Source organism: Gavia stellata, chromosome 7, assembly GCF_030936135.1.
Source record: "Gavia stellata isolate bGavSte3 chromosome 7, bGavSte3.hap2, whole genome shotgun sequence".
Classification (NCBI taxonomy): Eukaryota; Metazoa; Chordata; class Aves; order Gaviiformes; family Gaviidae; genus Gavia; species Gavia stellata.
In genome coordinates this window covers 19,602,544-19,629,459 of record NC_082600.1, presented here as the reverse complement: position 1 = coordinate 19,629,459, position 26,916 = coordinate 19,602,544, and the positions used below count along the sequence as shown (strand labels likewise).

At 36.5% G+C, this 26,916-nt stretch overlaps 1 protein-coding gene across 3 annotated transcripts in view; it reads right to left on the bottom strand.

Annotated features, from left to right (window-relative positions):
• Positions 1-4,023: 4,023 nt before the first annotated feature.
• RPS6KA5 (ribosomal protein S6 kinase A5) overlaps positions 4,024-26,916 on the bottom strand; it is a 78,985-nt gene continuing 56,092 nt past the window's right edge. For all 3 annotated transcript variants that reach the window (XM_059819879.1, XM_059819880.1, XM_059819881.1), the window contains 10 exons: positions 22,066-22,216; positions 20,509-20,670; positions 19,115-19,240; positions 18,256-18,389; positions 14,971-15,064; positions 12,543-12,713; positions 8,901-9,092; positions 8,144-8,303; positions 7,001-7,164; positions 4,024-6,030 (listed from right to left, as the gene is read on the bottom strand). In XM_059819879.1, coding sequence (XP_059675862.1) covers positions 5,791-6,030; positions 7,001-7,164; positions 8,144-8,303; positions 8,901-9,092; positions 12,543-12,713; positions 14,971-15,064; positions 18,256-18,389; positions 19,115-19,240; positions 20,509-20,670; positions 22,066-22,216 — 1,594 coding nt within the window. In that variant the 3' untranslated portion in view covers positions 4,024-5,790. The remainder of the gene's footprint in view (positions 6,031-7,000; positions 7,165-8,143; positions 8,304-8,900; positions 9,093-12,542; positions 12,714-14,970; positions 15,065-18,255; positions 18,390-19,114; positions 19,241-20,508; positions 20,671-22,065; positions 22,217-26,916) is intronic.

Sequence of the window (26,916 nt, the reverse complement as noted above, 5' to 3'; positions counted from 1 at the left end):
TTTACACTTGAAAGCTTTTTTAGCACAGCTGAATGTGTCACACAAAATCACACCCATAACTGATGTAAAATGTACTTGGGTAGATGTAGTTGTATCAGTAAGTATCAGGAATATATATGAATATTTAGAACTGAACTAGCTAAAGATAGTGACTACCTTTCCCTGCAGACTTTTTTCAGTTATTCACAAGGCCTTAGCCTAAATCCTTAGATTTTTCTCTTATGAAAATAAACCTTTGGTCACAATCATACTAATACAATTACATATTTAAAAAAAAAAAAAAAAAGGAAAATCAGATTAACATAATCAAGATGCCAATTTTAAGATTTGAAGCTTGATTTGTTGACAAAGTAAAATTATCTTTGTGTTAAGAAAAATGCAGCAAGTTTGCAATCAGTTTGTACTTTCATCTGTGATAGGTTTTTGAGCAGTTCCTGAGCAATTAAAGAAGAGTTGTTTTTCTCTGCTTTATTGTTGGCATTTCAAAGGAAGTTAGCAGACTTCTGCATGAATTTGGTGAATACAGCCAGATTGGCTGCCAATTTTAAAAACTGATTTTATGTGTGAATAGTATGGATTCCTTTCTACCTCTGAATAAAGTGTTAGTTTTCCAAAATCATAGCATTATAGCATATTAGATTTTGCAGTGCTTCATTACTACTTTTACTTTGGATTAACTATGAAATCAATTAATCCAGTGTTAACCAAGATGCCTTAACTAAGTTAATAGAACACTTATATTTCTCCTGTCTCTGCTGGCTGAGAGGCGATGCAAACACCAAAACCAAGAAAAGGGTAGAGCATGTGGCCAGAAGAAAGGATCAGGAATGGCCCTGTGGGTGACAATAAGCTGTCAGACCACCCCATAGCATCTCATCTACTTAAACACCTATCATTGATTCCCAGGCAGTTGCAGACTTCCCTTTCCGTCGCACAGAACATGAATGCTGTCAAAATACATGGGTTTTCTTCAAATTTATGTTATTGCAGGTGTCTTACATTTCTCCGCTCTTGCTGCTTCCAGGCACAACAAACAAGACTGCTCCAGCTGGTCTATGTAATTGAAAGCATCACTTTATTTACTAGTGCAGACTACAGGAATCATCCCTCGGTTTTCTTTTCTACATAGGTGTTCTGAACATCCAGAACCTATTGAACAAGTGATATATAAAAATGCGGGATGGCAGGCGAGAGCTAGCCAACGGCTCTGCATTTCTTAGTTGTTTTATAGAATCCAGTGCCTTGTGGGTCAAAGGAGCAAAGTGAGAAGTGTTTCTCACAGCTAGACAAAGATCAGAGCACTTTTATCTCTTTACAGCAGAAACAGCCACACTATTTCCTCTTCTCTCAATCCAGAATATTCAGTCATGTCTCGCAATGTAAAAATTGGTGCTGAGAAAGACTGTCACATAAGGGCGAAAAGAATGAAGACCACCAACTTGGTAAAATCACCTGGAGTGATACTTGAGAAGTAACAAAAAATTCCAACTGAAGACCAGAATGCTATATAAAGATACAGATATGTGTGTAGACACAGACACACACTCTTACAGACCTGCCGAGTTAGGAAATGTGTTTATGCTGGGTAACTGGCAAGAAAGCTTGCAATTCAGTGTCAGTGAATATTACATGCACATGGAGATAGCGAGGGGAGAAATCTACCCCTGAAAACATCTTCCCAGAAGCCTCTCATCTCTGGCTTCCCATAACCTTCTTCCTCTTCGGTGGAAGCCCCCTGAATCTCTGTGAATCAAGAACTCATTTTTAAGTACAGGTTCTCTTAAACAAGGCATATTACTTTTCATTGAGGCCTAGACATGCAATACAGCATGTATCTACATACCTGCATGTAATACATGCACATATTAAAAATGCAGGACACTTGTGCAACACTTCATCACATCTGACAGACATACATCATCATTGTGTGTATATCTTCTGCCAAGAATTATTCTGTCCTGAATGAGCGCTAGGGAACATGGCTGCGCAGGTATCATTATCTTGTTCAGAAAAGTAGCCATGGAAAAGGGCAGAGAAACTACGTACATGAGCAATGCCAACTTGAAGCCTCAATCCATTCTGATGCAATACTGTGTTTTTCTGTTAACCCCCCCCCCCCCAACTGTTTAATAAAACATTTAAACAAAGGGGGTTTTGTAGCAGTAAACAATATGAGGAACAGTAGGTCATGTTACTTCCGTTGTACTCCTCTAATCCTTTACCAGAATTGCCTCTTAATTACTAATATTTGTGTTTCTAAAAGTATTACAAAGAAATAGCTTTACAGAATATCAAGTACTTTAAAGATTAGATTAATAACCAGATTAGTTATTTAAATGTTTACTGATAAAAATTTGATTTTTCAAACAATTTGCCCACAATATTGCTGACTGCACTACATTTCTGACAGTAGAGCAGTATCATTACTAGACGTTAAAGTTGCTTGATCCATAGCAGCACTGTGAAGGAAACTTGATCTGAGTATAAACATAATTTACAGTCTAACAACTCTTTACCAAGGCAATATAAAGTATTTATAGTACTAAAAACATAATTTACAGTCTAACAACTCTTTACCAAGGCAATATAAAGTATTTATAGTACTAATGAAGATTGGCTTGTACACTTCAGATTTGAAATAGTGGTATGAGTATGAAACATTTGGCCCATGGTCTTTATGTGACCTAGAGTGCCAGGTTGGACAACAGATTAAGCTGAGACAACATCCTTCTGCCAAGAGCAACTAGTCTCCTGCAGGGACATCTGAAGTGAACCTGCTCTCCAGCTGCCTAGTTTGCAACTCAGTTTTATCAGTGTAAATGGAGATCAGCAGTTGTCTATGTAAAGATGCTGATCTAAAAATTCAGACAGCTTAGCGACAAACACACCTCCTCAAGAGCTCTGTTACCTGGAGGCAGCAGAAAGTCAGAGGTGATAAACATTTCAGCTACCCCAGGTAACTGGTTCAAAGCAAATGCAAGGCGACACCTAAATGTACTTACCCCTGCCAAAAAGAATTACCATTTTTAAAGTTTTATTTAATAACTACTGTTAGAGCACAAAGAGGAGACAGAAATATTAATCAATAAAAGTTGTCTTTGATACAAATGATGTATTCTAATAATTTTAGTCTCACAGCAGTCTCTCAAAATCTGTGTGAAAAAACCTCTGACAATACAGCCACTATCTGTAGCATTTAGTATCTTGTGCAAGCATTCTTTTTTCTTGTTTCATCAGTTTGTCAAGCCACAGTTTAAGTTTCTCAACAGGGAAACAACTGTATTGTGTTCCTAACTTTAAGAAGTTATTTCAGCTGTGTCACAATATTCCAAATCCACCTGGTATCCAAAAGTTTCTTACACGTAAATGAAATCAAACCAAAAATTGCTTTTTTGTTGTCCTTACCCTGAAGACAACAAATTCCAATAACTCCTCAAAGTGCAAACTTTACAAGCAACCTGTTCTCCAACCTCCCAATTTACTTGTACTGTCTGCATAACAAGTATTAATGGTGGATTGTTTGTTGTATTTACAGCAAGTTTATTGGGGAGAGGGAAAGTATTCTTTTACAAATGAGCCATGTTCACTATTGAGATTACTTCCAAAGAGAGCATTCAGAAAGCAAACCTGAATATATTACATTGACAATTATTTTTCAGTATTTTAACATCGGCTACTTAAAATTGGTTGTGTTATTAGCACATATACTGATCTTTAAATATACTACTTCTACATAAACAGTGCAAATCTCAATATTCACATCAACCTGAAATTAATGCTGCAATTACTGTTGACATTCACATAAAGAAAGTAGTAAACTATTTCACATGAGCAATTCCAAAACCTCAGAATGCCATTATTAATATTAAAGAAACACAGAACAAACATGTTGGGCTTCCAAGCCTTGTTTTGATACACACGATCCCTGTAAACATGGGTGTATTGTATTTGTCAATACTGATATCTGATATAATTCTATAAATAAAACCACTGATATAAACAATTCCTACAACTTTTTTTGCATAGGGTTTGGATTAAGTTTACTTTAAAATAGAGCAAGCTGTTAACAAAATCCTCCAGTCAATTAGTCTTCCATCACACAAATTCAGGCATATGATTAACTTTACACAAGGAGTCTCTCTGACTTCAGTGGAAACTTACACATGTAAGCATTTGCAAAACTGGAGTCATCTTTAGCACTTAAGTTACCCCTAGTCATTGAGAATACGAGCAATAAAAGAGCTCTCCATAAATTTATAAAATATGCTGATTTAAAAGTTTATGCTGATGTTTCTGTAAGTCACATTTATGATTCCAAACAGTTATGTACATACTATACTATCACAGTAGGAAATACTTCACTGTAGAACACCACAGTGAACAAGTTGTGAAGCACAGTGTTCAATATAATTTCCCTTTAGTATTCCCAGTGCATAAGTTGTTAACATCTACACTACACAAGGTGCACAGGTCTAGTATTTGTTATATACAATGTAAAAGCAAGATAGAAAGAGCTTTGCAGTTTAAAGTAAGGAATGAAAACAGTGGGTAATATACAGGGATTCACTCCTGCAAAGTACAGAATTCTCCTTCACAATGACCCCAACCACCAAATACAGTGGATTTCAGGTCATTCAACCCAGTAAAACAGTGCTCAGCACCTTGTAGGAAGAGAGATCTGAGTGCACTTTATTATAAAACATCTTTTGATGTTATAAAGTGCAAAAAAGAAAACATATATTCTAATATTTTACAGTCACTATTAAACTGCCATATCTGCACAATGCAAAATTCAAATAACTTGGTATACATTTTGTGTGGACCCTCTAATAACAAATGTTGAAACCAGAGTTTTTTCATCTTTAAAAAAATCTTAATATTTTAAAGTTATTGTGTAAATATAAAAAGAAAATATAAATTATAATTAATACTTGAGATGGATATTTTAACATGTGACCATTTTCCAAAGCATTCAATATGAAATTTCACTTTCTCTTATAGCATTACATTTTAGAATCTGTAAAACATTTTGAAAGTTACTAACTTCAAAAAGTAGAAATAAAAATTATTTTATCACAGTACTAGACACCTCACCTCATCTTTTACCCTAGATGTTTTTTTAAAATTAAATAAATAAAAAAAAAAATCTAAGACATATTCCCAGTTGTTTAGAACAAGATATATGGAGTTACTTTTAAAAACAACTTAAGAGTTCCATAACGCTTCATTTTAGTCTTAAAATTCAAATAAAAGGGATAGAATGTAACCACAAATTTAAAAGGCCTTAAAGTACTTTACTGCTTTGGTGCATTGTACCAATGATTCCTTACATGCATGAAGAATCAAATTCTATGACATTCTTCTCACAGCTGGGTAAAGGCAGAAGATCCCAGAGTTCTATACATGTTACAGAGCTTTCCTTTCTTTGAACAGTGGGGAAGAACCTGGGAGGAAGATTCTGACACTGAGAAACAGTCTTCCTCCAAGCTGTACCATGAGCAGCATAGCTCTTTAAACTTGAGCTTGACTGCACACTAGTAATTTAGCCCTAAGAGAATACAATGTTGGTTGTATAATAGTATTACACCATATCCAGTGATACCAAACTTAATGCTAAAAAGAAATGTATTGACATACAACGCTAAAAAGGTATGACTGAAATACATTTTTAAAGCAACAGACATATTCCTGTAGCCTGTAAGCCACAGGGAGGAAGGGTGGGAGAAGACAATATAAGTACTACCAAGTTTATAACCACTTAAACCTTGAAGACAGGATACTCTCTGCTTTTCAGTCAGAGAACTGGAAGATGGTTTCTGGGTTATTGCTGTCTGTAGGGTTTGTTGGCTGCAGTGTCTTTGTAGGTGTAGTTTTACCATGAGAATGAGAGGAAGAAGAATGTGAACTTTCACTGGAGCTGCTACGTGTCTCTGTGCTTGTACTTGTTTTTTTCATTTTCCTTCTCTTTGCAAGAGGTGCCTTGTCAACATTCTGGAGACAAAATCCTTCCCTTTTGTACTTGTTAAAGGCCTGTTTAAAAATAAAAGGTAATTCTAAGCTTTTCAAGAGTTTTAAGACATTTTATGGCTCGTAGCTTATTATGAACTTTCTATGGTAAGTCATAAGATAAACTGTAATCTCATGACAGATCTCTACTAATTCTTATCATAGCTGTAACAGTAACTTTACTATCCTTTACATGTATTTAAGAGCCAATACATAACATTAATTGGCATCTTCCCCTCCTTTTTTTAATTTAGAAGTTTTTTTTATTAAGTCTTAAACCTATTTAAGAGTACATTTTCAGAAATTACACTTAATTAAATTACAGTTTTTCTTTCAGCCCAAATTATGTTGCATTATAGGAACCTCTCCAAGTAACAATTCCTTTCTTCTTCTCTTCTTGGTAATAAGCATCTACAAGTATTTCAGCATAAATCAATTTCAGTTTATACTCTGTAGAAGGGAATCATGAGAATCAACACTATGTTTGTATAATACTGTTTCAGTTCAAATGTTTTTAGTAAATACACAATGGTAGACAAGCAAGTCCATTAAAAAAGTATCCATGATATTAAAAATGTGAACTAGATATGTTCCAGAGATTTTATCTTGATTTTGTAACCATAAGGACAAAAAGTCAAACAGTTACTTAAGTTAAATAGAAAGTTTATTCTCTTTTTTATAAAAGTTTGAAGACCTTTTAATAGATTTCCCTAAGAAACAGAGTATCTATAATAGCTATTTCATGAACAGCTGTGTCTCAGGCCTCAAAAACCCCATTAGTATAAATGTCTTCAAGAAATTTATTCTTGCCTCATCACTCATGTTTTCACTGTACTCAATCATAGTTGTTAGGTATGGAGGAAAAAATTGCAGCTATAAACAATCACTGAATTATAAGGACAAATACATACTTTTAATTAAAAGAAAATACACAAAAATCTAGATTAACACATTACAAAATTTAGCGTATGACATAAGATTTCTTAGAACTTACATGAAAAGTGGCTTTGACATATGTATGCACCGCAGCTCCTGAAGAGCCTAAGTTATCAGGAGTCATTAGAGGGTTCGATGACAGCTGGCTGCCATCCTGAAGCCATTCGTTGTATCTCAGGCTGGACATTTTAATTCTTTTGTTTGGATCCACTGTCAGAAGTCCTAATAGAAATATATTACATTCTCTTAAATTGTGAGCTATTTATCTTCTTTTAATAGAAAATGCAATTATTTAAAGAAAATCTTATGCATTGCTTCAATAAGTAAGTCATGACAATATTTATCCTAGATAAGGCTCACACAATGTCATACTATCGTCCTCTCCAGAACAATCACTAAATGCAAGAAATTGCTATTTAACTGTTTGATAACTCACATCTCTTGTCACACAACCGCAGAACTACCAAATGATTTCTTTGCTTAAAACCTGTCTAAGATGAAGCTCAAGAGAGTAAGCCTCAGATTCGTTGCATGATCCACTGAAGTCTGAATCTGGAGACGCCTACTTTTTTGGCAGAAAAATTCCTTACAAGCCTGCTTCTACAGAAATTCAGAACTCCATCTTAGTAAAATTAAGATTGGTGTCTATCTCATGCTGAAAACATAATTAGATGCTCAAAAGCTTAAGGGGAATAAAAGCATGGCAAATGTGAATGAAGCTGCTCAGAAATACACTAGTCTTGGTACACACATTCAAAAACAGCCCAAGGAAAAGATGATAGTAATACATTCATTTTTTGCAAAAGCTCAGCTTTTAAAACATTTATCTCACAACCTGGTGTTTTTACAAAAGCAAAAATAATAGGAAAAAAACCCTCTGCTTTTAAATATATTGTAAAAGAGTGACTTCACTTTTTCTGAAGCTCTTCAGTTACTTCTAATCCCACTAACCTTCTAGCAGCATCTCACTACATTAGAAAGCTCTCTGCTAGGCATACATGCAATTTGTAATGCCATTCTGATGTGTCCACCTTTACCCGTAACTTGTATTAGGGGTCAGTACGTAGCTTAGGCTGTGGATACCACTCTGTCAGGTTAGGCACTCTGATGCTGATCGCAGCATCCAGATATTGTATAGTCCTCTAAATTTTATCTTTTGAGATAAAAATATAAGGTACATGAAGTATTTGTGCATACATACCTTGAATTAACTCTTTAGCCTCTTCAGAAACATTTTTCCAAGCTTCTCCTTCAAAGGAAAACTCTCCCTTTTTTATTTTCTTCATAATTTCCAATGCGCTGGTACATGTTAAACTTTTGTCTTGAGACTGAAATGGCACCTGTCCTGATAGCATTGTATACTATCATGAGAACAAAAGTAGTATTAACAAACACAGTATATTTATTAACAACCCTATTTCTAAATATGGAATGCTGTTGTTCGCATCACCAGTGCTATACAATAAAACTTTGACTAGCATAACTTCAAGGCTACAGAAAATTTAAAACATGCAAGACTCTCTGGAGTCTTTGTTAGAAAAAACATTCATACATTTCAGGAAACTATAAACAAAACACAATGGTATTTCTACCCAGTTTATCATCTACTGAAATCAATTTTCTGTAAATCAGAATGCAGAATGCAGTCTGATTCCTTCTCTGAATTGAAACTGCAGGAAGATTATGCAGATGCCTGTAAAATCTCCTAAGAAGAATCTCTTTTTAAGAACCAGACTGTATCAAGTATTTTTTCCATTCCCAGAAATGTTGAATTTAATTTACTGCTTAGGAAAAAATATCTCCACCCCTGGAAAACATCTGTGTTTGGAACCTATTATTTCTACAGCAGTATTTTCACATCATTTGAATTCAGCATCTACCCAATTCAAGTCTGAAATTGTGTCAAGTCCTTTGCATTTTAACAAAAAATAAATAGATTAAAATCCTCAATCACTCACCAAAATGACCCCCAAACTCCACAGATCACAAGATTCGTCATAACCATTGTGATTCAAGAGCTCTGGGGCAGCATAATGAAGAGTAAAACATGGAGTCTTAAGAGGCTGATTATCAGGTGGTTTTAAACGAGCAAAGCCAAAATCAATTATTTTTATTTCTGAATTATCAGTTTCATCTGTAAACAATAAATTCTGAAAAGCAAAGACAAAATCAATACCAGCACTGGGTAGAAAATTGGTTAGAATACTTAACAGTTATTTTTTTCCTGCATTTATTACTACAGAAAACTTCCCATTATCTAGAGAAAAGGGGAACTGGGAGACACTGGGAAAAAAAATGGAAAAGTAGAAATAATGGTACTCTGGGATGTAAGAAAATGTAATGTATTTATCTGCCTCCTGTACATCTGCAAGTCAGGATAGTTCTGTCTGAGATTATTAATGAAAATAGATACTTAGCAGAGAACAGGGCGGGAAAATAATTCGGGGAACATCGACAAGAAAAAAAGCAAAGACATCAACATAAATGGAGAATTGCCTTCTTCCTCAAACAAAAGTAAATTTTCTTAAGCTTCCACTTCCTTCTGGCATGTTGTGAATGACAGCTTTCTTGTGAGTGGAACTCATTGCCTGTCTTGTCTTGTGACTGAATAGTCTTTGGTCCTCAAGTGGTAACACGCTGAAGCCATATTGCCATGAGCACAATAATGCAAAAGAATAATTTGGAAGCGAAGGATGGTGGACTAGAAAGTGCACCAATAGCTCAGTATTTGTACCGACTGCTGTCTGGCATGGATCTCAAAGTCAGTATACATAGGTTTTCTGGAAGAGACCTGGGACCAACGGCATTCAAGCACTGAAGGTCACATAGCAGTCCAACCCCAAAACAATGGCCTACTCCTTACATCAAGGTAAAGAGACTTTGGTACAGTAGTCCCCAAGAATTTGAGCTTTACAGACTGGAATGTGGAATCTTGGACTTGAAGACAGACAAGTTGTTATCAGTTCAGAAGAAGATTTAAGACAATCTGTTCTTCTTTTCCCTGAGTATTTATATTTGTCAAGAAAGATACAAGAGTGAAGCTAAGTCTTAGGAGAACTGGCTGAGGCCAAGATGAATTATAAATTATTTCTACTTCCCCCTTGAACTTCTGAGAGAAGAGAGGAGAGGAAAATTTTGCTGTTACCTTTACTGTTTAATCTATTTGCTGTTTAATCTATGCAATGCTAGAAGTCTCTCTGTAATTTTGTAATACAAAAGGTGAATGACTCAACACAAATTAATTTCAAACTCATTAAGAAGGGGAAAAAAGTGATTGCTAGACTGCAAGCAGATCAACAAGGAGAACATGAGAGCATTCATGATGGATAAAAGAGAATAGCTGCTACAAAACAGTAGTTTTGTATTCTGTACTGCTGTTAATAGGTTAATGCAGAATCAGAAAAGTCAGTTTTCCATATTAAAATGTTGTGCAAAATGGAACTGAAGGAAGCCTAATTTCAGCAAAAATATTAATACAATGAGGATAGGTGAATAATACAATAATCTTTTTTCTATGGTGATGTTATATAGCCAACAAGTAAATAAAGAACTGAAGTAACGTTGGTTTAAAAAGACCTCCTTTCTTAAGACAAAATGAAATCGGTTATGTACAGAAAGAAAGGTACAGTCCAAATGTCCTAAGTTGGGTTCAGACTACTTTGTCGATTAGGTAAATAAAGCGCGTTTCACAAAACCCCACACTTAAAGCTATATTCCACATATATTTTAAATATATATAAAAAACATTATCTCTGCCTTGGTATGTTTTTTCTAGTTTCTTTAGAACCCAGTTTACAGATTAATGATCACTTCATAGAAACAGTCCTCAAATCCTCTACTGAGAGGCTCCAAATGGTCACATATGCTACACAAATTTCTGTGAATTCTCTATGTTCTATATCCAGTAGTTTTCCTCTATTTTGCAGAGCAATGTATGTGATCTAATTACTGTTGCTTAAACAGAAGAGTCTTCCAGTCCATGCAATTAAAAAAAGCCTCATCCTTAGTGAAATGCAACCAGCCATATTTTTTAAATAGACTTATCAGTATCATTCGATGTCAAAATTGAACATCAAACAAAACTGACTGGAATTGTTAGAAAAGCAACAGAATTTCCTATATAACTTTTTACAGAAAGGTGCACTAACCACATCTATATTGGGAAGCCTGCCTATCCCATACTAAGTTCACGTGGGAACCTAAAATAGTAACTTTAAAAACAACAAGCAGGAAGGAGACAGGCTGGTTAAGTCCAACTTTGTGGAGGCAACACGTTCTGCAAGCTGTTTGCTAACCCTTCATTACTTGGACTTCCCAGACTTCTGTTCTTGAACATGATGTAGAATGCTTAATTTACCATGCAGCTGAAGCTCTGCTTTACAGAATCTGGCCTTTATATTCAAGATGGTAATAAAATGACAAGAATAGGAAGAAAGAAAGGATTTCTGGGTTTTGTCCTTTTAATAATGACTTGTTTCAAAAGTTGTTTTCTTTCCTTGATGATGTCAGCAGAGAAACTTTTTCCAAGAGTCACATTTTCAACTGACACATTAGAATTTCACAATAGCGCCTCTTTATTTAATTGTTTATTTAGTACAGAGACTCCAGTAAAGAGATGTTTTCAACCGCATATATTTTGGACTGATTTTCAAAAACAGTTTAATACCAACACCTAGCAGACTTCTTTACCTGTTGAATTGGAATTACTATAGAAGAAGTAAGTTTGTAATATACCAGAAGGTATGTTACAAGAGAATGAAACATCAGTAGGAATGGTGGATCATTTTAAACTCCAGATACAAAAGGAGTAGCTATTTCCTGAGGTACGATGACTGTAATCACCAGTACAATATAACATCCTTACTGGATGAACTAACATCAATCTACACTATTCTTGGGCTAAAGAGAACTAACACATATCCAAGCCCATTGTTAGCAAAGAAAAAGGAGCAAATATTGGCTCCAGGAAGCAGAACAAAGCCAGTGGTCAACCTTACCATAGAAAACTGAATTGTCTGGAAGGCAAGATGTTGCTGCACAATAAAAATACCAGAACAAGTAATTATTGAAAAACATGTATTAAATAATTGTTTCTTTTGGGAAACTATCAAACTCACTGAACTCAAATCACATATCTTTATTAGTTGGCTGTGTTAGTTCGTGGTTCATTTTGTGTTTAACTGGGACAGAAGACAGTACAAGAGTGTTGCAACTACCTCCGAAAGAACCCCTACCAAGGGAATTAAGATCAAACAAAAGGTGGAAATGTACAAAGTATCCAAGCAACTTAGCTCTGCTTGTGAACTGTTTCATACAATAAATGTATACTTACCACTAGTAAAAACTGTCCCCAAATAGGGAAAGAATGTTTTTGAACATGTTGAGTGTAAATTGCTTACAAAATTAAAAATGTTCCCTAACAGTTACTTTTACCTATGAACAGAAAAATATCTACAGAATCTGCTAAGGAAAAGTGATAACATTTTATTAAAAACATAGAAGTAGAAAAATCTGTAATAAAAGCTGGAGGAACAGAAATACGTCACATTCCAGATATTTAATAACTTAATGTCTAAACATATACAAGCAAGTCACTATACCTCAGGTTTCAGGTCTCTATGGACTACTCCTACATCGTGCATATGGCTCACTGCTGAAACAAGTCTGCGCATAATATGACTGGCTTCAGTCTCACTGAAATGTTTCTTTTTCTGAATACGTTCAAGCAATTCTCCTCCCTTCAGCAATTCCATTACTAGAAACGTGTGAAGCTGAAACAGTGAAGAAAAATATGACACGTTAGAAATTCAACATTACAAACCAACATTCATTCAGGAGCTAGGTGCTATTCCGATAGGTTCTCAAAGTTTGCAGAAATAAAACTGCTGCTCATAGCAATTTGGAAGGCCAATAAGAAGCACCAAATTGCATCTCAGATGACATTTTTCCCATCAATCTCACAGAGATTGAAGAATGTTGATGTCTTCCCTATGTCCACCCATATTTAATTACAAAAACGCAATGCCGCCATGTAAATGGATAAATTTGTAGGAAGACTAAATGCCTTTCTTTAGGCTAACAAATAAAGCTTTATGCTTTAATATGCATAAAGAGTTAGCCATTTAATGTTACCAAATCCTTTAAAAGCACCCTGAAACTTTACTGTGAAATCAAAGATTATATAGATGTTCTTCTGATTTCATCCCCTACAGAGCAGTAGCCAAAGCTACTCCATCATTAGAATCACAACAGACATTTTCCCAAACATTAAAGAGTATTTTTTAAATCAAAAAAGTAATGGTTGTTAAGATGGTTTTTCTTTTCAAGACAATCAATAATTAGTGACTTCCTTGATTATAAGACAACATTAGCACACAATCAACTGCAATTCAAATGTCTTGCCATTAAACAAACAGCAGACTTGTCAGGACAGGAAAGTGAAGTTAGCATTCTCAAAAGGCAATGGAAGTAGGCATGTGATGGCTTCTAGCATTTCCTTCCCCTGAATGACAGTAACAAAAGCAAAGAAAAAAAAGTTTCTGGGAAGAGGTCAAAAGATGAAATTCAAAGAAATAGTCAGGAACAGAAGGTGCACAGTATTTAGGTATCAAGGAACAGAAGCAGAACTATGCAGACAGAAAGTGGTAACAACTGTTAGAACAAACAAGGTGTCTGCTAGTCATATAGCTAGTAGTGCTTGTAAGATATGCGCTCCTGCAAAATTTCTTTGTGTCTTGGGAATAGCTGACAGGAAAGTCGGAAAGGATAAAGATAATTCTTCTCTGCTGGAAAACTCCTTGTGGCTCACCAAAAGAGACTGCAACCTAATACTCCATGGTTGGATTACTAATGTAGAATTTGATCAGACTGATATCAGAGCAAGTAAAAAAATGGAACTTTTTTTTAAAGACAAACTGCAGAAATGTCAAAACTAGAAAATTTTGATCAGTTCTGGTCTTCAGAATATTGTGCATGAGTAATCTGGAAGATAACACCTGGGAGCTACCAGGAGCAACTAAAATACAATGATTTGGCTGGTTGAGAGTAGCCTATTCAGTTGCAAAGCAATCTGAAGAACATTTTTTTTAGATATTCCTGAGTATAGTCATTTTACTCAAAGGAAAGTGAAAAAAGTGTCCTGTTCTACACACATGTACTCATACTGTACATAAATGCAGAAAAAGGGTTCCTTATCATTAAAGATTGCAGTACAGATTTTTCATCCTCTCGGCTCATTTTAGACGTGCTCTACATGAGCACTCTGCTGGTCCTTGTATAAACAGCAGGATGGGGATAGACTGGGATACATGGGGAGGCAAGAGAGCCCATGTTCCATTACAAAATCATAGACTAGAACCACAGAGTAGTTTAGGTTGGAAGGGACCTCTGCAGGACATCTGGTTCAAACCCCTAGCTCAAACCAGGGCCAACCTCCAAGTTACATCAAGTTATGGCTTATTACACGCTGTGGAGCTTGCATTACATTAAGGAAAAAGACAACTAAGGTCTCTAAATAAACCCTAAACTGATCTCAATATATTTTCAAATAGAGGCTCTACTTTCACATTCGGTAATTTAGCAAGCTACTTTATTAGCTCCATAAAGTTACTAATATGTAAGAGAAAAATGCTAGATATGTAGTCTTCATATCCAAGATTTCAAAATAATTTCACAAATATTATTTTAAGATTCATGACAACTCTGACAGAAGGTGATTAGGTACCTCAGTATCATAGATACGGAAACTGGGACATGAATATATTGTATGATGATTAACAAAGTAGACCAAGGACAGAACCAGAAATAGAATCCAGGACTCTAATGCTTCCAAATACTTTTTTTATTTGCTAGAGTAACTGCAAGTTCCCCTGAATGCAGAAGTTCTGCTTCATCTTCTATACCGACTAGACAAAAGCCCTAGGAAAAAGAGTTGCCTCCACAGTAACAGTACGCTTAACTCCTAAAAATTCTTGGGAAAACACATGGCAATGTATTTGGCAAGTGGTGATTATAGTTTCTTCAAAGTACCTGGTCATGATAAACTTCATGTAACTTCACTACATTCGGGTGACCTTCGCAGAGCTTCAGAGCTGTTATTTCTCTCTGGGTGTTGGCTTCCATTCTGGAAAAATTGAGCAGTCATTTTGTACCAATTTTACTGAGCAATTGCACATTCAAAGTGTTAGCCTATTTTTTTAATTGCTTGCAATCCAGATTTTTTAATATTAGAACCACTTGAACACAATTAAAAGCATACTCAAACTAAGCTAAGCAAAACTCTCCACATAACCCTGCAAGTTAGGACAGTAAAAAAACACCCCCAAATCAAGCAATGTTTTTGATTCAACTGCAACTTGCTAGAGCAAAAGCTGAAATGATATTATAGAATATTTTCTATCTAAAACAAACCTTTCCCTTAGTCCAGGGCAATTTGACTTCACCTCTGTACCTACAAATATTTGTTAGTTCAGCTTTATCTTGAAGACTCAAATTACTGGCCCAATCCTTTTCCATTCTTATAGGAGTTAAGTACTTCCAAAGCTGTATGGGAACTATGAGCTCCTACTAGAAAAAAGAGTAACATCATCTATATATGAACTGTGTTATACAAATGAACCCCTAAACAGGCCACTGTAAAAATCTGAAATGGAAGAGATAAGAAGAGACTAGCTCCAGACCTAAAATCATCACAAAAATTCTCTTTCAAGTACTGAAATCTATAGCCAAAAAAGTGAATATGGTGAACGTTATAAAAACTATGTGAATGGGGACAGAGCAGAACATTTTGTTTTCCACTAAATACATATGTTGATTTATTTTTGGCAAATAATGCCTGAAAATTTTTGCCAAAACTCTCTCCAAGAAAGGCTAATCCTGTACTGACTTAGAGAATTGCCTTATGGATAACACAGATAGAACTTATCTCACCACACGTGTTCTTAATATCTGGTTGCTTCCCCTCCACCCCCCGCCCCTCAATTAGGACCAGAACCACGATGAGAATTTGTGCAAGAGAATTGTGTTTTTCAGCAGGCTTCATATAACCAACAAGTAAACTAAGCTGTTCCATGTGCAGCTCAGCTGATGATGTTGTTTAAACTGAAAATGACTTCAGGTCCTTAAAAAATTAAAAAACCTGAGTCAGATAGTCTTTCCCCCCTAAACTACTATCAGGAGAAGGTGGACTTAGGAAACAGATGAAAGAGGTTCAGTATCATGAATATAAACCTTTGACATTTGTGTGTGGACTTTTCTGAGTATTTCCCCTCTATAAATAGTTACTATCTCAGATTTTAAACAGACAATATAATGAAAAACAAACGGGAAGCTCTAAAACAGTAACTCAAGCAAGTTTACAGGACTCCACTGTTTCACTGGCCTTCAGACACACAGATAAACCTCAAATTGTTAGATGGAGGCAGGTCCAGCACTACTAACAAAGCAACACCACAGAGGAACTCTTGATCTGAGCTTTCACCTCAAGTATCATGAAAAGCTTTGCCTAGGTGTAGGGTTCACTTTTTTGGCACCTTTGATGGGTAGGAGTAAAAGACTGTCTGACTTTGAGACAAAGAAGTTACTAGGAACCTATTATACTTTTCCTTTTAGCAAGAGTTACTAGTGTGGTCCTCAGAGCAATATTATTTACAGTTCAACAGTTTCTTATTCAAGGCTGGTTTGTGTCCAGCCATTCAGAGTGTGGGTTTAGTGCTACCTCTAAATACTACAGAAACATGCTCTGAGTCTGCTCGTGGCCTGCAATCCTAAAAAAAATCTCTTTATACAGACCACTTCTTACCTTCATTTAAGCTGGTCCACGAAGATGAAGGAGAAAGAGCAAAAGAACCTGAGTGTAATATAGTTTAGGGATGTAATTCCTAAAAGTTTAGTTCTATGGGAAAAATCAATACTAGTTTGCTCACTGTTATCCAGAAACAAAAAATCCATTAGCTTAAGATGAGATGGGAGTACTGATCTGCAGCTCTGCACACACCACAGAAAAAAATTCTGAATGTAGACACAAGGGAGAGATTTCCAGATTAAAATACCCCATGTAGGTGTCTGCTGCATACTACTTGTCTAAGGCCTCTTTACAATGAGTGAAATTCTAGTTAATGAATCTTACAGGGTGAACTAGTTCACCGTAAAATACATACCTAGAGTAGGATTCAGTGGCCTAAGCATAGGAGAGCCTGGAAGACATCAGCCATGAAGACATCTACATAAAGGTAGTAGTCACAAGACTGATGGGAACTGGAGGACAGAGAGGACACCAACAGATGCTAAAATGGCACTACGTAGATGCCTATGTTTAAGTTACTGAATCCCGCTGCTAATGCCTGGTCATACAGAGTCTCTCTGTAGGCTTCACTAACAGTTTTGAGTAGGCCTCCATTAATTTTAGCAGACCTCAGAAAACTGACACAGACACCTACATTTAGGTGTCTTATTCTTGAACTTATCCTATCCAAAAAGCATGTGATGAAACACTTAAATCTGGTGGACAGTTACTTCTAGAGTCTGGAAAAACAGAGGTACAGTCAAAGGTCTTGGAGAAGACATCACTGTGAACTATCATTCTGATAGCAGAACATTTACATTTTCCTTTCCCTTTCCTGCCAGCATTCTACAACACACTAGGGACATATTTCCTAATGAACACCACAAAATTAAGCTAAAAATCCATCCACCCCTCGAAGAATCCCTTATCTTTATTTTTTCTGGGCAGAAACTGCTGGAGGTATCTATTCTGGAGAAGGACCAGATGGTCCCCACGTACAAAGCAAGTCAGCTGCCTCCACTGTGGTGTTCTCTTCAGAACATCCAGGAAACAAGATGCAACTTACAACTCCATAGTCTAATTCCTTTTTACACACACACACACAAAATTAATTAGATCTGAGGCAATCCTTCTTAAAACCAATGTCCTAGGCAATCAGTTGGGCTGCTTAGGAAAGGGAGCTAGCATAAGCCTACATTCAGTTCACTTAGGTCTAAAGATAGGAGGGCCTTATACCTTACTCTGCTTAGGAGCAAAAGTAGGGGAAATTAGGGTAGAATACAACTAGGAACCAGAAAACTACTCTTTAGGTTTCTTCTTGTGTCCTCCCCAACAAGAATAACATTTTGTTTCAAAAGACTCTCAGAATCTTTTAAAGGTCATAAAGTTACTATAAGTTTCTGTAGATTCTTCAAATAGGAAATTATTTTAAAGTTATTTTTCCACTTCCAAAAATGTAGCAAACATTATTCTAATCCATGGGTGACAGTAAGCAAAGAAAATATTTTTATTGTCTTACAGAATATTTATACCTTTTGCTAATTATTTTTACTGCATACTCTTGGCTAGTTTTCTTGTGTAAGCACTTTCGACAAATGGAAAAACTTCCTTCTCCCAATGGTTTCTCTTTCAGATCCAGTTCATAATGATGATAAAATGGAGAGTCCTGTTAGGAAACTGTCTGTATTTAGTTCTGCAGAATACTTTTAGTATACACAGTCAAAGACAAAGAGTAAAGTTTCGTGAGAATTTTTCATCTACATTTAAAATTGTAAAAGAGCTCTCTTTTTGATAAAATATAATCTTAACTTCTATTTAATAAAATGCATAAACTTTATTCTAACAATCAAAGAGTAAATCTTATGTTACATTAAACAAACATAATCACTAAATAAATCGTTACTACTACAATAGCTTGAGATACAAAATATTCAGACAAACAGGATCAAAGATGGCTGTACGTACATTTATCCACAAAACTACGTGCTCGTTTGAAGACATCACAATAGCATGTGTTCTTATAAGGCTTCACAAAACTATACATACTTTTGGGCAAATATATCATAGAAGGAATTCTGATATAATTAAAGTAGCTTCAAAAATATCTACAACGACTGGCTGAGTAAGAACTATCAGGAGTCAAATTACTACTATACTTCAGTCTTCTGGAAAACTAGATAATCATCTCATTTTTCAGATTAGACTTCAACCACTTCTTAATAGTACCACATGCAAATTATATGCTTGGATCATCTGAAGAGCCATTACAGAGAACAAATAAATTAGTAATGACTATTTTGTAGTCTGTAGCCTAGCTTGTAATTGCTGCTTTGAAAGTTATATGCAGGTCCAAGTTAACCAAATTAATTCAGCTCTTGATATTATTATTACCTTCATCATAACACTTCTGGCAATAGTTGCAGTTCCAGGCCGCTCATCCCCCATATAAAACTGAAGAGGATCTACTGTAGCTGCATTGCGTTTAAACAAAATAGAAGGTGCAACGAAAGAATATCCCTATGAAAGTAAGACATCAGAAAAGGGCACGGCTTGAAATTGTTGCACACAAACTATCATACTGCATACAAAACATTAGAAGTTTTAGAATAACTTTTCAAAGAAATTAGAATTTTCATAGCATAATACAGAAACCGTAACTGGCTCACTGATGGGTAGATATTACTCTGTTCAATGTGAACAGGTGTCTTCCTGGAATTCATTATATGATTCTCCACACTTATAGATAAAACAATAATAATACAGAACTACTGGTAAATAATGCTAAAAATCTGGCTCAGCTTCAATTGTTTTGCAATAGTGATAAAGGCTCATACTGCAAACTAGCTAGCTTCCCAGAACACCTTTAAGTTAAGGCATGAAACAGTTTTTATGTTGTGATGTAAGCATCAAACCATTTAAAATGGCAAAACAAGCTACGCTTCATATTAATGATGTGCCTCGTTTGGGTATCGTAACAAGAACAGCTGTGACTACTACTGCAGGATGAATCAGATCATATTAGGACATGCATAAATTGCTTGCTATAGTCACTACAAATCTAACAACTTCCAAAGTATGATGCTATATTCCTGTACACTAAGCATTAAGCTGCTCAAAAACAGACAATAAAAAACAACAAAGCCCAAGGAGGGGGATGAGAGAAAGCAATCTGAACTGCTGTTCACCTCTGCAGCTTTGGTATCAAGTTGGCTGCACATGAGCTGTTTCTGCCCATTTGACATCCAGACTGTGCTGTCCAAGAAGGGACCATTCTTTAATAGCATGGAGGAGATGGTAAGGAAAGCTTTGTTACTGATCTGTATACAGTAGTCTAGTAATTAGAGCACTCCTACAGGACGTGGAAGACCTACTTTCAATTCTGCAGTTAGCTCCCACTTCCCAAAGGAATACCTCAACTAGAGCATAACATAGACATGGGTAAACTACACTGCCGTTGTCGAAGCTGGTAGCCCAGGCTGATGCAGTCAAGATGACAAGACTCACAAGGTATGGAGAATCAATAAAGGACAGACTGACTTTAGTCCAGCAGGTAGGACATTCAGCTGGGAATGGAGAGACATGGAATTTCATGTTTGCAGTAGGACTGTTTCCACCCTTCTAATTTTGCAATTGCTGAACAAACAGCCCTGGGAACTGGGATTGGAAATTACACAGTTAATTCTCAATAACTTAGAAGGCAGGAAAAAAGTAAAAAGCTAGCTATACGTGTGGAATTGTTCAATAAATGATTTTTTTTTTAAAATTACTGTGAATTCTTAAAATACCTGAAATATTCTTTCTGAAGTCTGGGGGGTTGCTGCAGGAGAATATGTTGGATCCATTTCTGTAAACTCTTCTGCAAAATTACTGACATCCAACTCATCTCTGATTACCGGTTTAAATGGAGCTGATACTTTTTTGGCAGCTAAATCATCCCAATTCATATTCTAAAACAAAACCAGGAAAGTAAGTCTGAATCAAATGAAAATTTAACAGAAACAGATATTGGAAAGAGAGACTTGTCCAGAAACCAACAGTCCTAACTCCATTTGCTATTTTCCACAGGTAGATGAAAAGCATTCAAATTATGTCCTACTAATTTGCTTAGGTAAAGGCAAGAAGTATCATACTTATTTGTAAGTAGACAGAATCCATTTAAAAAAAAAAAAAAGAAATCAACACAAATTTAACACTGGAGATAAGCCAAACAATTAGCATAACAACCCTTAAATTTATTCCTCTATTTCAGAGGAAACAACATTTATATTTTTGTAAGACATAGTGCATGCACACAGTATCTTCAATTTTTCATTGCTGATTTCTATGCTTAATTACTAAGCTCAGCTTCCAGAGCCCTGAGAGCATAATGCCTCTGAATTCTTACTTAAATGCATGGCTAGAAGTAGGAAGCACAGATATAGTAGTTATGAGAAAATGGCCCTATTGCTGTAAAGGACTGGAACTGAAATGAAGTCAAGATTAGAAAGTGTTGTATGAGGAAAAAATGTATCATCCTTTATTCACTGTTTGTTTTGGAAGTTTAAGTCTACTTTGTCAGACTCTCTTAAAAGAAAAAGGAAATACAGAAGGGATGAGAAGAAATTCAGAAGTTAAAAAGCCAAGATATTGCCCATGCTGAATGTTATGATAATTACATTGAAAATATTTATTTGAAAGGTTTAATTTATACTACCAACTTTAAATACTCCAAAATTTATGCTAATTAAAAATATATTTAACTTCAGAAGCACTGGAAATACATAGTTAGTTTTTTCAAAGAAAGCATACAATTTTAACCTCAATGGATGGAACAGTACAGATTTTGTATGCAAATCCAATCTTTGTCATTGTTTGAAACCAAATGTTAGTACACTGAAATCTGAACAGAATTAAAATCTACTAAACAAGACTAAAGATTTAATTAGGCAAAGGAAAATACAGAAGAGGCGTTTATCACTAATGGTGAATTTTATCAATATTCAAATTTTACTAATAATGTTAGTGGCAAACTTTCTTTAAAAAAAAACAACACACAACATATAATTTAAGTGTTTTCCATTAAACCTTCTGGTTTAAGTAATGTGTCTTTTGGCTGCTTCAAGTAACTGTTAGAAACCAACAGAATATACTGTAAAATCTACCATACCCTTCTTGTAGTATGCACAAAATCCATATACATAAGCACATGGATATTCTCACTAACTTCAAGGCAACTATTCATGCAATTAACATGCCCCTAAGCTATTCTGTTAACAAAACAACAGAATTTCTTTGGACTTGGATTTCAAAGGTACCAACGTAGAGTAGTAAGTGGTATCTGGGGAGATTTTTGTTTATTTTACCTGGAAAAAGGGATGCTGTTTGATTTCATCAGCATCAGTGGGACCACAACCTAACCTCTTCTTGGGGTCTTTCATCAAAAGACGCTGAATTATATCCTTAGACAGTGCACTCATTTCTTGTGGATAAGGTGGCTCACTTTTTAATATCCTTCTGTAAAACAAACAAAGTAACAATTATTTGGTAATTACTTAAGGTGTTGAGTGTTAAATCAAAGAGTTACCATAATAATGGTAGTGTTTAACATTTCACTTAAACTTCTATTGTATCCAAAGACAGGAGGATGACATGTGAAACCAACTTTTTTTTTTTTTAATAAAGAAAGGTTTGAGGAAATGCAGACATGAAACACAACATCTGTAGGAGATAACTTATGTAACTTAAGCCGCAAAAGAAAAACAATCCTCATTCTATACATACTGAGCTTACTATCACTATTCAAAAGAAATCCCATAGCTACAACGGATAGCTCCACTCTGAGAGAGTGGTAACACAGTGGAATAGACTGCCCAGGGAGGTGGTGGAGTCACCCTCCCTGGAGGTATTCAAGGAGCGTGTGGATGTGGCATTGTGGGACGTGGCTTGATGGGCATGGTGCTGTGTGGTGTGGGTGGTTTTTTTGGTTTTTTTTGTGTGTGGGTGTTTTGTTTGGTGTTTTTTTTTTTTTTTTGTAACGGTTGGACTTGATGATCTTACAGGTCTTTTCCAACTTTAGTGATTCTGTGATTCTGTGACATCAACTTGATGCAGCAGTCAAAAAACTAAGAACAATTCCAATGTTAAAAATTATTAGAAAAAAAAGAGAAAAAAACCACACTTCGGCCATTTGAGGTTTGTCTGCACCTTATATGTTGTGTGCAGTGCTCATGCCCTACTCTCAAAAGGAGGCACTATAACTGGAAAACTTTGAGAAGGGTAACAAGATTAATCAGAAGTACAGAATGTTTCACATGAAGATCTACAAAAAAGGCTAGGACTATCCAACTTCGTGAAAAGGGGCCTGGGCATAGTGCTCCCCTCAAAACGATGAACAGTAAGGAGAAAGTGGATAGGGACCTCACTGTCTCTTTCAATACAAGAACTAGGAGCCATCAAATAAGGCTAGTGGAAGTGCAAAATCTTGGAAGCCTAAGTAGAACCACGTCACAGTATCTCTCTTTCATATGTGTAGCCCCCCATAGTTTTATATAAAAAGGAAGGCAAATTTTCCTTCAGCTACTCCAAATGTAGGTATTGAAGCTAAGGACTCTGAAGGAAAATTCAGAATGCACACACAGACAACACATACCAAAGACACGACAACAGGTTTAAAAAAAAAACACACAGAAAACCCTTTAGCATACAGAATCGCAGAATGGTTGAGGTTGAAAGGGACCTCTGGAGGTCATCTGGTCCAACCTCCCTGCTCAAACACTGTCACCTAGAGCCAGTTGCCCACGACCATGTCCAGAAGCCTTTTGAATTTCTTCAAGGAGAGAGACTCCACCACCTCCCTGGGCAGTCTGTGCCAGTGCTCAGTCACCGCCACAGTAAAAAGGTGTTTCCTAATATTCAGAGGGAACCTCCTGTGTTTCAATTTGTGCCCATTGCCTCTGGTCCTGTCACTGGGTTCCACTGAAAAGAGCCTGGCTCCCTGTTCTTTGCACCCTCCCTTCAGGCATTTATATACATTGATGAGATCCCCCCGAGCCTTCCCTTCTCCAGGTGGAACAATCCCAGCTCTCTTAGCCTTTCCTCATCTGTTCCAGTCCCATAATCTTCTTAGTGGACCTTTGCTGGACTCAGAATTACAGAATCACTAAGGTTGGAAAAGACCTGTAAGATCATCAAGTCCAACCATCAACCCAAGACCACCATGCCCACTAAATCATGTCCCGCAATGCCACGTCCACTCGTTCCTTGAACACCTCCAGTGATGGTGATTCCACCACCTCCCTGGGCAGCCTGTTCCAGTGCTTCATCACCCTCTCAGCAAAGAAATTTTTCCTATTACCCAGTCTGAATCTCCCCTGGCGCAACTTGAGGCCATTTCCTCTTGTCCTGTCGCTAGTTACATGTGAGAAGAGACCAAAACCCACCTCACCACAACCTCCCTTCAGGTAGTTGTAGAGCGCGATAAGGTCTCCCCTCAGCCTCCTCTTCTCCAGACTGAACAACCCCAGCTCTCTCAACCGCTCCTTATAAGACTTGTGCTCCAGACCCCTCACCAGCATGATACATAGAAGGACTTAAGAGTGCCTCACTAAACACAGACTGAAAGATTTTGAAGCTATGAGAGATTGTGAGGCTGAAATTATATGATGTTGTGGCAGCGCTAAAATCTCAATTGTTATATGTCTCTGATAGAGCTTAATTTGATTACTGCAGGACATTTCTAAATTTTGTTTAAAGTCACTGCAGTAACCTAAGTTACCTTAGCCAGCTATCCTATGGGAAATTTTTTATCTTGAAATACGTAACTTCTTGGATTACTCCAAAAATAGATGCAAACAGATTGTCTCTTACATAATATTGTCCTGCTAGTGCGGAAGGACAAAAACAAGTTCAATATGCACATATCCCAGGGTTTGTTTCTACTGACATAGTATCCACGCAAACAACAAGACAAAGCAAGATAACCTCTTAGCTTAAGTAACACTGAAATGAGTTAGGAAAATACAGTCTGAATTTTAAGACGGATTGTATCTTTAAATTGATTTCTAAAGCAATGGGATTGAGACTCTGGGATGTCCTTAGAATCCAAAAGAGAAATTCTAGAGCTTTTTCCTGTCTGAAAAATGTCAGCGATTCCAGATGGCCAAGCCAGATAAAAATCTGAAAATGTCTCTGAAAAAAGATGCTGAATTGGGATGACTGGTAACATGGGTAACAAAGAGAACAACTGAGTACAATTTCTCTATGCAGCCTCAGAAGATCAGTCTCTGTAGTAGTGATGCTGACAAGTGCTAGCAATAAGATTCTTGCCCATGTCTCAGGCTTCTGATGCAAATACAAAAAGAGTGAAACAAACATGAGCAGTGGAAAGTTTTTTATAGAACCCTGCACTGCAAAGCTACCAGAAAATTTTTAGCCAAAAGAAGTACTTCCGCCGTAACAACATAGTAAGTCTCATCCTTCTGATTGCAAATTTCCAGTGACATATTGCATGTCTTCAGTCGGCCTGAGAACTGCGATCGGTTGTACCATTGATGTGGTAACTAAGCAGAGAGTCCCAGCTGAAGCTGAGACAGGTTTATAAAGTAACTTTTTGTATTATTTGACATTCTGCTCTTTGGGTAGAAACCAACCCTTAAATTCTTGGGGGGGAGGAATCCCCTATAAAGATTTTATCTGTCAAAACAATTAGCATATATATTTTGCCAATAATAGTTTGACATAACGCTATTTTACCTAATGGAAAACTGTGGCAACAGCATCAGTAATTCCTGCTGTTTGTCAAGATTACTGTTTTAAATTATTTCTTTTTATAGGCAGAATTAACAATGAAGTGGTATTTAGCTATGTGAAAAGCAAGCTATGATTATATTGAAGGATATCTTCCATCTTTTGACCTTCCTAGAGCCCACTAGAGAGAAGGCAGCATTTTGCCGTGCTGTACAAGCAGACTCTATGTAAGCTGCATTTATACATGCCAGTGGCATTCGTTTGGAAATACTTTTGAGGTTGACTAATACTATAAAATATTCATGATGCTCTGGACTGGTTCACAGAACCACACTACAGGAGTAGTGAAGAACGAAGCCAATTTCTTTAGAAGTTCGAGAAACTACTTACACTTGTCATGGAATTGGAGTATGTGAAGCTGTATGCTCATTAATTAGGATAGAAAGCAAGCTGCCAGAAAAGAAAGACCATGTGGGATCAACATGTGAGAGAACAGAATTGGGGAAGACTAATCAAGTAGCTTGATCAAGTAGAGAGTCTGGCTTCATTAGTACAACACTAGCGAAGTGTTGTACTGAAGAGTAAGTCACTCAAGGCTATAACAGCAGCCCATAAAGTGTTCAGAGGAAGGAAGCTGCGTGTGTCAAAGTCCTTCCTGGGATGTCTGTGCTTCTGAAAAGAAGCTGTGGCATTTAGCATCAACCTTCCTCTCCTTTTCTGAATCACCTCCATCCTCTTGTACTTTTCATGTTTATTGGTCCAATAACAGTGACAGAAGTAAGCAGGAAGAACTAAGTATCCCAAGTGGCAACTGTGGTCAAAGCTGCTGAAAGACTAGCCTGCTGTATTTTCTGCTTCTCCTAGCCTGGTACAACCCCTCTGAGCTGCGATGAGCTGAGATTACCCCTGCTGGTGATAGCACTCTGGCTGTACTGACAACACTTTGAGAGAAACCATCCCTTGCACAGGTCAAGGAGGTTATCACTCTGAAGTCCTGGATCATTTCCAGCTTACCCTTCTCTGTGGCAGACTATGCAGAGCTAGGAGCTAACCCCATTGGTACTGTTTTTCAGGAACTTAAGCTCTGATGAGTTTCTCTCATAAATACTACGGACCAAAGGCACACATGATAATGCGAAGGACATGCTAATGAATGATAAGGAGGAGAAGGAGATGCTTAATCTTCAGTGAGTGGAGGATAGAGTAGGGAAATGACCTTTAGATGCTCCTCCTCTTTATCAGTATCTTCAGAGCCACTCCTGTGTAACAGGTGCAGGTTGCTGAACCTGACAAATCAGCCAAGGGACTCACTGATTTTGTTATGAAAAATTCATAGAGTTGCCACCACTGATCTATGCTAGCTCATAGTTTAAAAATTGCATAGACTGACCACAGGTTTCTTATCTGTTCTTTACCAAAGCAGCAGGGATGGGATATGTGTTTGCTGGCTAAATACAACATCCTTCTAC